The sequence below is a fragment of the Garra rufa genome, chromosome 9 (genome assembly GCF_049309525.1).
Source record: "Garra rufa chromosome 9, GarRuf1.0, whole genome shotgun sequence".
Lineage (NCBI taxonomy): Eukaryota > Metazoa > Chordata > Actinopteri > Cypriniformes > Cyprinidae > Garra > Garra rufa.
The window spans coordinates 34,246,166-34,257,978 of NC_133369.1; the positions used below are offsets into that span (position 1 = coordinate 34,246,166).

General features: G+C 36.8%; 1 protein-coding gene across 1 annotated transcript; it reads left to right on the forward strand.

Moving 5' to 3' along the window:
• The first annotated feature begins 527 nt into the window (after nt 1–527).
• LOC141343241 (putative helicase mov-10-B.1) lies at nt 528–11,132 on the forward strand. The gene is made up of 16 exons (XM_073847838.1): nt 528–722; nt 1,066–1,168; nt 3,665–3,867; nt 4,025–4,263; nt 4,472–4,721; nt 4,810–4,932; nt 5,070–5,232; nt 6,261–6,415; nt 6,584–6,757; nt 6,867–7,014; nt 7,157–7,324; nt 9,277–9,374; nt 9,880–9,977; nt 10,064–10,162; nt 10,238–10,340; nt 11,009–11,132. The coding sequence occupies exons 1-16, from the start codon at nt 571–573 to the stop codon at nt 11,130–11,132; spliced, it is 2,400 nt and encodes a 799-aa protein (XP_073703939.1). The 5' UTR covers nt 528–570.
• Nucleotides 11,133–11,813: the final 681 nt, after the last annotated feature.

The following is an 11,813-nucleotide window of genomic DNA, read 5'->3' on the forward strand; positions in this document are numbered from 1 at the left end:
GGTTAAACAAATGATCCACGTGTTATTTTTTTTCAGTAAGTACCTAGCATTAGTTTACTTAGTGAAGAACCAGGTGTGGTGTCATAAAATAGTCTTAATTTGACTCAATTGTGTAGTTTTTAGTAATTATAAGGGGTTTATTTGCGTGTGTATCCAAACTTCGTGTAATTATATACAGAAAATGAGCTAAGAATATTTCTATCACTGAATTCAGTCGAATTCATTATTGAAGCGCAGCTCCCTTTGACCAACAGAGAGCGCACTTGCCTCTCCAAACACCAGACAAGTTTCTTATTAATATTTTGTTTTTTACTCGTTTATTTGTGGCCACTAGCGCTTAGTACATTTCCTATATAGCGCTCATTTTCTAACAGATGTAAACGAAGTGTAATTGATGGATTGTCTTTGTAGAAGAATAATCCTACCCCAGTAACGTTAGATCTTCAGTTTCGTTTCCGCCGTCTGTACCGCTTCCGCTGAAACAGCTGCGCTTGTTTCTTATACGCCAGTGTAGATCATAACTGACCTGATATCTGTACATCACCACAGACGGTACCGGAGTTAACGAACATGAGCAGGAGAAACAGAAAAAATCAGCTCTCCAAGGATGATTTGCGTTCAGTTGGATGTGACTTTATAGAGTTTCTGGAGGAAAGCGAAAGGAGATCCTTTACTGATAGAATCATTCTCAAAAACATATACAATGAAGAGTTCCGAAACAGGTAATGATTTGGATGTTTTCACAGCTTTGTAAAATATTTCAGAAAAACTATATTGCTTATAATATTCCAGTTATGTCCACTGAAATGATCGATATTTGCAATTTGAACTCTTTATTTAAAGAGGAAGTGCATCAGTACTTTGTAAACAAACAATGTATCAATATTTAAATAATTTATTATTATTGTCATTTATGTAAAATCAAAGTTTCAAACTGCTTTGTTCACTTTGAATTTATAGATGAAGTGTGACAAATAAACTGGACGGATAAAAAGATATTGTAAATGATGAAAACATTTGGTTTTGGATCAGTTTATATTTATTTTCATGCGTTTTCATTCACAGGGATGGAGTGAGAGACCCAAACTTCTCTTCAGTCCTCTTTGCATTGAGAAATAGCAAGAACGCGCGCATCACCAGATCAGGACATGTTTACTTTAACAACAATGTAAGAATATTTCATATTAGATGCCCATTTAATTTCTGTATTATCAGTGTCTGTACATGCTAGGCTTGTATAAAATGGTGTTTTTTATGACACACGCCCAGTAACGCCCAGAGTCTGAACATGTTGAAAATACTGTTGGGTTTTCTAAAAATGGATCTCATAATTACATAGATTGCATGTCAATAGTTTCTAATATAAATGTGAAGATTAATTTGCTCGAAATGCAAAAAAGAGTACATCTTATCTGACTTTATAGCCTGAAGAGTACACTTTCGTTTTCATCAAACTGAAACTTTGGATCAGAGTTGATTCAGTGTTTTCTTGATCAGTTGCTGATACAAACTCTTTTGGACCATACCTTTAAGTCTATTTCATTTAAATCTACTGAGTCATGACCTGCAGCAGTTGTTATGCAACTGTATGCTGTTGTTATTAGATTATTGCATTACCTGTTTTAGTTGTTGTTGTGGCTTTTGATGCCACAGCTTATTTTAAACCCTTTATTTTTAGCTACTTATAATGGTACCTGTATTGTTATTTGCAACTTCTACAAAAGATGCACATTTTTATACCCATTATTATGCCTTACTTTAATAGCACGACACATTTTTAGTCTATTGGCTGATATATCAATTCTAAGACAACTGTTATATGCTAGGATGCATTAAAACTGTAACATATATCTTTCAAGTAAATACAATTTTATGAAAAAGCAAAAAAGACAGTGATAAAAAGAGTAAATCAAGATTACTCAATTTCTGAAGTTTCCTAGGTGTTACCTTGTCTGCTGATTGTTAATAATAAGTAAGCAAGCCATACCAATCTCCACTCAAACAAGGTCAACAGTGTCTCCTGCGAAAAGGAATCTCTTATTGTCATTGGGGAATGCTTTGGAGAAAGACACAGTAAAAGAGAAAGACACAACATGCACTCAGCTATTTAGAAAATAATATAGTAAAGATTAGGTGTGTTTATGGATTTTGGAAGATAAAATTAGTAAAAAAAAGTTACTGCAAATGGACACCAGATCATTGGCCACAACACACACACACACACTAAAAAGCAACTGAATCTGTCATCATTTACTCACTCTTAAGTCATTTCAAACCTGTATAAGTTTCTTTCTTCTGCTGAACACGAAAGAAGTTGGTAACCAAACAGTTGCTGGTAGCCTGGTTGACCTTCATAATATGAAAAACATACTATCAAGGGCTGCCGGCAACTGTTTTGTTATCAACATTCAGGTTTGGAACGATATGAGGGTAAGTAAATTATGACAAAAAAAAAAAAAACTGGCAGTAAACTATCCGTTTAAGTCCTTTGATTTCAATGTATAGTTATTATTCATCAAACAAAATAGTCATGACTAAAAGTCATGCTGAGATGAATGGTTTATCAGATCTGGGGAATTTATAACCCTGCAGTTAAATAAAACCATTAAGGCCTATCATAAATATGAGTTGGTTATACAAACAGGGCTCAACAATACGGAAGGCCTGCAATTGTGGGGCAAGTTTGAAACAGTTTCAAGTCAGCTGATATAACACCATTTTTTTGGTCATAAATTGTAAAAATGACTTGTGGTAGACTTTAAAGCATATTTGAATTACAACTGAATATATATATATATGATCAAAGCTAAATTTTCAGCATCATTACTTCAGTCTTCAGTGTCACATGATCCTTCAGAAATCATTCTAATATGCTAATTTGCTGTTCAAGAAACATTTATTATTAATAATATTATTATCAATATTTTAAAACAGTTGAGTATGTTTTCTCAGGATTTTGTGATGAAAGATCCAAAGATCAGCATTTATCTGAAATAAACCGCTTTTGTAGCATTAGACACTATACCATATTTTTGGGGGGTGGAAAGAAATAATATAATTTAATACTTTTATTTAGCAATGATGCTTTAAATTGATTAAAAGTGATGATAAAGACATTTTTAATGTTACAAAAGATTTCTGTTTCAGATAAATGCTGTCCTATTTTCTATTCATTAAAGAAATTTGAAAAAATCTGCTCAACTGTTGTCAACATATTAATCATAATAATAAGTGTTTTTGAGCAGCAAATCAGAATATTAGAATGATTTCTAAAGGATCGTTTGACTGGTGTAATGATGCTAAAATGCACCTTTGAAATCACAGGAATGCACTTTAAAATATATTCAAATAGAAAACAGTTATTTTAAAATTGTACTGTTTTTGCTGTACTTTGGATCAAATATATGTAGAGTTGGTGAGCAGAAGAGACTTCTATGAAAAAACCCATTAAAAATCTTACTCTTCCAAAAGTTTAAGTTTTATATAGTATTTATATTTTATTTTATTTTAGCCTAATTTCATTTACCATGAATTAGCATCTCTGAAATACTGGAGCAACCAAAGACATTGTTACCTTTGAGCCATGTTATAATGTAATGTTTTAGTGTAATGTACACATGCAGATAATAGCGAAAAACGTACAACCCTATTTTGACATTTCTAGGTCCGAGTGCTGCACGATCAGTGGTTTATACCCCGTCGCATGCAGCACAACCAAGCTACTCCCCCACTGAGTAATGGTAGCTCACCTCCACCCGCTAGTGCCCAGGTTCCTCACCCACCATCAGTGCTAGGACCAGAAGATGGAGTCAGAGGAAGGAGAAAGCTGTCAAAAGCCCTTCTGAACAGAATAAACACTACAGAAAGGTGAGTGATAGGTACAAGTCAAACTCTGAAAATACACAGAATGTAAAATACAAAGAGCCTGACAGCCTGCTGTCATTTAGCTCTTATGATTTCTATTTTATATTTTACAACATCTGAGTATGAAAACTAGATCTGTTGCTGCTCTATTCTTTCCCAGGGCTGAGTTTATCGCTGATAAATGTGGGGTGCGAGTGTTCTCAGAGTTACAGATAGAGGATGGCATGATTCAGCTGTTTGTGGAAAAGGAAGAAATCCGTGAACTAAAGCTGTTTGTGGAGAACACGGGTCAGGAAGCTGTGTATTTCACATACTTCACTGCTCTTCACTGGCTGCAGTATTTTACTCTGGAAGACAGCGAGAAAGTCACACGCAACAATCCTCTTCGTTTAGAGCCACGTGAGTGAGAAACTGATGTTGGTATTGTACAGGTTTCATTTGGTATTATGCTAGTCTCTGATTTTAATCTGATGTATTATAAATGGAAAATGTTTTTGGAGCCACTGTGCAGGGATTAGCACATATCACATTGACTTGTTGGGCTGTGGTGCTAAGGTGGGTGTTACAGGTTTGAACCCACCCTGTTGCTCTCTCTCATTTTTTAAAGGTGAGCAGTATGAAGTGACCTTAAGATTCAAAGCAAAACAGATAGGAGTTTATCCAGCCACTCTGGCATTTGAGTTCAAGGGAAACACCCAACCTGGCACCCATCCTTTCCACATTGTTCGGTTCATTCAGGCAGAATACAGATCTGAGTTTGCAGCTCTGCTGGGTCCTGAAGCACCATACCGACCAAAGAAGCTTAAGACATATGAACCTGCGAGATGCAACATAGATGAGGGGGTTCGACCTGAGAGGTGAAAGAAAAATCTCTTTTTACGAATTGCAGTAAATATTTTTTCCACATGTGTTTATTTCTTTTGCATGTTTTTCTCTCATTTTCAGTACTACCCGAAACCTTTTGCAGTTTGTGGTGCCACTGAATAACTACACTCCTCCTTCTGACATTGCTGACATAGCCGAGGTCCTAAAAGGCAGTTTTTCTTTTCCGAAGCTCCAGGAGCAGAAGTTAGTGGTCTTTAGCTGTGCCTAATAATTGTGCTTTTAGGTCTTAGACCTGTTAGACTGATCTTTGAATGGTCCATAATCAGCTCTCTGCATGAATATGTAGTTACTTTTTTCCTTGTGCCTTTGGTGGTTTTTAGGTCACTGCTGGAGAGTGATCTGGACTTTCAGAACTATATGGAGCGCTTTGATTTACTGCTGTACCTGGAGGAAGATCAAATGCGTCTAGACATCAAGAGGTATAACAAAGATGATGTGTCCATGGTGAGAGACTATGAGAATAAACGACTGCTGGTATTAGAGGTGAGTAGCAGTGTTTTACTGCTTATTGTTAAAGTGTATGATTCTGGCTGCATCTGAAAAGAAAAAAATAATTTTGCCTAGCACGTCCGAATCCAATGTTAGCTTCACTTCCTGCATCCTGAGATGCCTACATCTGATAGATTTTTAAAGGCAGCATGTATCCATTGCTGCCTTTGATATTTTACAATCCTGTGCATTCAGCTCCAGTTATCTAAAAAATAAAGATTCCATCTGAAAGTTGCAGTTGGTCAGTTTGTATGTAAATGTCCCTTTTTGATGTAATCTCTAGCAGAACAATTTGTATTGTAGTAATTAATAGACTACAGTGATAGTAATAGACTGTACTACAAAGAAAAAAATTACAGCAATGTCATTTTTGGGCGAACTGTCCCTTTAAAGGATTAGTTTACTCCAGGATTAAAATTTACTCATCCAATGTCATCCAAAATGTTCATGTATTACTTTCTAGGAACATTCTAGGATTTTTTCTCCATATAGTGGACTTCAATGGGGATCAACGGGTTGAAGGTCCAAATTGTTTTCATGCAGCTTCAAAGGGCTCTATAGGATCCCAGCCGAGGAATAACGGTCTTATTTAGCATAATTTTCTTAAAAGAAATACAATTTTAATATACTTTTTAACCACAAATGCTCATCTCTGCATCCAAAACTTCAAATATTACATAATCATGTTGGAAAGGTTGTGTGTGACGTAGGCAGAAGTATTGACCCAGTTCTTACAAAGTTGCAGAGTGTAAAAAGTGTATAGATTTCTATTATTTTTAAGAAAATGACCCATCATTTTGCTAAAAAAGGCCCTTTTTCCTCGGCTGGGATTGTGTAGAGCCCTTTGAAGTTGCATTTTGGAACTCAACCTGTTGATTCCCACTGAAGTCCACTATATGGAGAAAAATCCTGGAATGTTTCCCTTTGAAAACCTTAATTTCTTTTTGACTGAAGAAATAAGTGAACTTTTGAATTAGTTGGAAATTATAATGTTTTGAGGTCTTTTATTTGTTGTGTTAAAGCTCCCTGGTGTATCAGAGAACAGACCATCAGTCCTAAGGGGAGATCACCTGCTTCTCACCAAGAGTGAGGAGGTCCAACTCTCAAGTGTGACCAAATACAAGGGCTATGTCCACAGAGTGGAGCTGGATCAGGTCAAACTGGGCTTTTCCAAAAGGTATGATGTAAAAGGAGTAATAAATATAACAGGGTTGATATCTTCGAGAATCAAAGTTCCAGATATAAGAGCTTTATGTTCTATGAAAGCATACTGTAACTTCCAGAACATTAAACTTTTTTTGTGTGTGTGTGTGTGTGTGTGTGTGTGTGTGTTTTATGTGTAAAGGCTGCTTGACGATTTCATAGATAATATGAAATTCCGTGTGGAGTTTACAGTCAATCGTTTTCCATTAAAACTGCAACACAGAGCAGTACACATGGCGGTCGAGCATGACCTCGAAGATGTGCTGTTCCCTGTGGGCTCAAGAAACGTGACCCCTGCACCTTCACCTAAACTGAGGTAATTAAAAAGCATCTATACTGAACTTATGCAACAAAATAAAATTTTTGTTCAACATTGTAGAATATCTCAGCTAGATGTTTATTTGTGTTTGATGTGTTGTCTTTAGGCTCTTTGATCAAAAGCTGGACAGGAACCCTGAACAGAAAACTGCAGTATGTAACATCGTGGCCGGGACATCCAAGCCAGCACCGTACTTGGTGTTTGGACCTCCTGGCACTGGTAAAACCGTCACGATAGTGGAGGCTATCAAACAGGTAAAGCTGGTTATCATGTTAAAATAACTATACACCCGACAGACACACCTACATGCAAATCATCTCATTTTGTCTCTATGCAAAATGAATATTGACTGTAAAATATTGACTATTTCTGTTTCTTGTGTTTTTCATCTCGCAGGTGGAGAAGAATACACCTGGTGCCTATATCCTAGCTTGCGCTCCATCTAACAGTGCAGCTGATCAACTGTGTGAAAAATTGATCACTAGTGAACATGTTGATGCTCGGAAGATATACAGAGTCTATGCTAGCTCACGCAATCCAAGAGAAATCCCTAAAGTCCTAGAGGTTAGTTCTAGTCTGACTTTATTTATTAATTAAAGAGACATAATATGAGACATCAAAAAAGTGTAACGAATTGTGAACTCTGAAGTAAATGCCCACTGCTGTGATTGGCTAACAGTTGTGTATGTTTGACAGCCTACATCTTCATAGATGAACGCTGCTGTGATTTTGATCAAGCAATATCACACGAATAGACATGAGAGTGCCTACGGCCGAATCACTGCGTGCCGATATACAGCCACATCTCACACCTACGAGTGTGATTTTGCCTTTATACAACAGTTCGACAGCACAAGTGTGTAAATACATAAGAAACAACAACAACGTATCTGTAAAAACCCTCTTTTGTGCAGAACTACTTCTTTCCACCACAGATTCAAATCTAAGTTTGACAGTTTAACAGCTGAGCCCAAGCCTCCCTTACTAATTTGAAAATGTCACTTTAGAACTAGTAATGAAGGAACGTTGAGTTGCTTTATTAAAAGCTTATTGTATTACTGTATTAAAATTAGTATTATGAGAGAGATGGACTAGGCGAGTGTGATTACCTTAATCTGATACAGCATTCATTCTTCAGCTCAAAAAAAACATTAGTTTGAATGTCCGCTGAGGAAAGCGTTATCTTTGTCTTAACGTTAATATCCTTTCATTTGTTAAGGATGATTTCTGATGACAGTGCTGCTCATTGCATTTGTTTGCTGGCTTAAGCAGTTGAAACTAAAAATAACTTCCATTTAAAAGAGCGTTTATTTTTCAATGTAAAAGTCTTTACTGCTGATTTGCAGTGATGGGAATAAATAAACGGCGTTACTAACGGCGATACTTTTTTCAGTAACGAGTAATCAAACGAATTTTCCCCCGTTACAACGCTGTTACTTTTACTGACAATAAAATGCGCGTTACTATAACTGAGAACACTGAAGCGGTTTTCATGCAAGCAGCGTCTCTTCTAGCCATAGGACCTCTCTTTTTCTGGGGTGTGTGTGTTTGTGTGTGTTCGGGGCCGGGGCGGGACACATAACCAGTGATGATGATTGGTGTGTCTGTAAACGTGGTGTAACTGAGAACGCGATGATTGGCTTAGATTTAGTAAATTTCCATTGTTTACGCACGGTCAGTCGCACACACCAACATCCAGGAGTCACAACGATGGCAAGTCCAACAAGTTCAAAGGTAACGTTAGCTTTTGCAAACTGGAAGTATTAGCACTACTTTCCCTCGCTGAGGTGAAAGGCAAAAATGTTTATGTAACGTGCAACTTATGCCCAGGAAAAAAAGAGTCTCTCTGCGTCGGTCTGTGCAATAAATATTTAAAGTTCTAAACCATCTATTGTGCTTTATTGTTCCACTATAGTAATGATAATATTTATAATAATATGTTGAATTTGATAGTTGTCTCTGACGTTGTCCCACAACAACATTAGAATAGTGTAGATTAGTGTAGGCTACAATGTTTTATATTTATTTTATAGTTATATTAAATTAGATTTTTTTTTTAAGTAACGCAATAGTTACTTTTCCTGGTATTTAGTTACTTTTATAATGATGTAACTCAGTTACTAACTCAGTTACTATTTGTGAGAAGTAACTAGTAACTATAACTAATTACTTTTTTAAAGGTACGTGCCCAACACTGCTGATTTGTAAAAACATTCTTTTGTCGCCATCTAATAGTGGAACAATATAACTGAAATCATGAACACATATGCCCAGTTTCTCAATACTACACGGTATTAAATACTATTATTTATGTAAAATACGGTATTAAATACTACTGGTATTTATATAAAATATGTAAAATATATAAAACATTTAGTGAATAAAAAACAACAACAAGCCATGAAAAGATGCTAGGCAATTCAGTCAAAAGTACACAGGCAGCGCTCCGATATACAGCATTTTATTTACAAAAACTTCATGAGATTTGTTATTGTTGACTGTCTTTTTGTGTTTAGAAAAACAGCAATGTGGAGGGAGGCACAATTATTTTCCCATGCAAAGAGGATCTAATGTACTACAAGATCCTGGTCACCACTCTGGTCACCGCTGGCAGGTGAAGGGCTTTATCTTCTACAAACACAATGAACTGGCTCTGTCTCCCACATACACATGATAGCAGTCAAAAGATAAAGAGTGTCTACTGTATGTATGTGTGTGTGTGTATGTGTGTACCTGGTATTCATCACGTTGTGGGGACCAAATGTCCCCACAAGGATAGGAATACCAGTAGATTTTGACCTTGTGGGGACATTTCTTAGGTCCCCATGAGGAAACAGGCTTATAAATCATGCACAATGAGTTTTTTTGAGTAAGTAAAAGTGTGCACAATCTCCTGTGAGGGCTAGGTTTAGGTGTAGGGTAGGTGTAGGGCGATAGAAAGTACGGTTTGTACAGTATAAAAACCATTACGCCTATGGAATGTCCCCATAAAACATGTAAACCCAACATGTGTGTGTGTGTGTGTGTGTGTGTGTGTGTGTGTGTGTGTGTGTGTGTGTGTGTGTGTGTGTGTGTGTGTGTGTGTGTGTGTGTGTGTGTGTGTGTGTGTGTGTTGGTAGGCTGGTCAGTGGGGGTTTTCCAGTGGACCATTTTTCACACATCTTTGTGGATGAGGCAGGACATGCTGTGGAGCCAGAAACTATTATCAGTGTGGCAGGTGCAGAGCTTCATAACATTGTGAAAAATGTCAGATCTTTTATTTAAGATCAATCTTTAGTAACAATTCCATCTTTGTGTGTGTAGGTCTGCTGAATGCAAAAACTGGACAGCTTGTTTTGGCTGGAGATCCCAAGCAGCTGGGGCCAATCCTGAGATCTCCTTTTGCCATTAAATATGGACTTGGTGAGATGAATAAATACACACATACAGTACACACTCGATTCACGTTGTAATTTACATTGTAAATGTGTTTTCTAGGTCTTTCCTTGCTGGAGAGGCTGATGACACAGAATGAACTTTACCAGAAAGGTACTACAGGATTCGACAACCGTTATGTAACCAAACTGCTGCAGAACTACAGGTAAAGTCTGAAAAATCCCAAAAACTCATTTGCAAAACTATAAATTGACTAGCTGTCTGACCAGCTTGTTGACTAGTTGCTCTTAAAGAAGCACAAAAAAACAACAACTTACAAGTACAAGGTTCTCAAGGCTGAACAAACAATGAGCAAAAGTTTGCAAGATGCATAGAGAAGGATCAAAAATTCCTAGACCATTGTGTGGAGGGAGTGCAGATGGTTATGAATGAGCAACAAATACCAACTGGAGCCATTTGTCTTCTTGATTTACTAGTTTTGACTTCTAGCCAGTAAGTGTGGAACAGATAGGGGCAAGCAACTAACCTTGAACATAAATTTGACTCCCGACCATGAATGAACATGGAAACCAGAGGAAGCTAGTGTGTGTCTGGATTTTTGCTGTGCAGAAATTGCAGAGGATAGGATGACATATGAAAAGTAAAATATAGTAAAATAGTTTGGGATAGGCCCAATACGATGTAAGTGTTCTAAAAAACCTGATCATGTATCTAAAATTAGATTTTAGATTTCTACCACAAAATTGACACAAATGCTTCTGTCTCCGATATTTTGTATTTAAATTTAAAGTAAGTCTGAATCCGTTTTACCGCCACTGTAATAAAGTCTAGCTGTGTCTCTAATTCCCATTTGTAATCTCTTTGTCTCTCCAGGTCTCATCCATCCATTCTGAAAGTTCCTAATGAGATGTTCTATGATGGGGAGTTGATGGCATGTGCAGATGAGATCATCTCCCGCCAGTACTGCATGTGGGAGCACCTGCCGAAAAAGGTATGAGACATACCTGACAGACAAACCTGATAAACAGCAGTTTAGCAATGTCAAAACAATGGATTTTGGTTAGGTTATACAGTTGCTACATGCACATCAGTGGGAGTGTGCTGATACTGTTTGATCTCTGGGTGTGTTTCATACCTAGTGATCTGACTCACTCACTCATGTCTCATTAGCTATGTTTCCATCACCCTGTTTTATGCCCGCTTTAAAGTATCACATCATAAATAAGTAATGGAAATGTCAAATTGTAAAAAAAAAAATATATATATATATATATATATATATATATATATATATATATATATATTAAAACATTTCTTAAGCCAGGCTCACACTACAGGAGTTTTAAAATCCTGACCAATTATGAAATCTGGTTGCAGCACACACATAAGGAGAATCTTTGCCGATTATCTTCCCTCAAATCTTACACAACACATTACAAGATATTATTAAGATTATCATGCCGGAGGGATCGCCTTACGTGATCTCACGCAGCAGATCGACATTGACATTTGAGCAACCAATGTTTACATAAGTTAGCTAGCGTGCTAGGAGCTTTTCTACACTCACCCGGTACTTTCAAATCTGGGGCGATTTCAACCCAGCGTGTCTCTTTGTTCTTGTGGTTGTGATATGTTTTTGACTCATCATACAAGACAAACATTGCATAACTTCCACAAG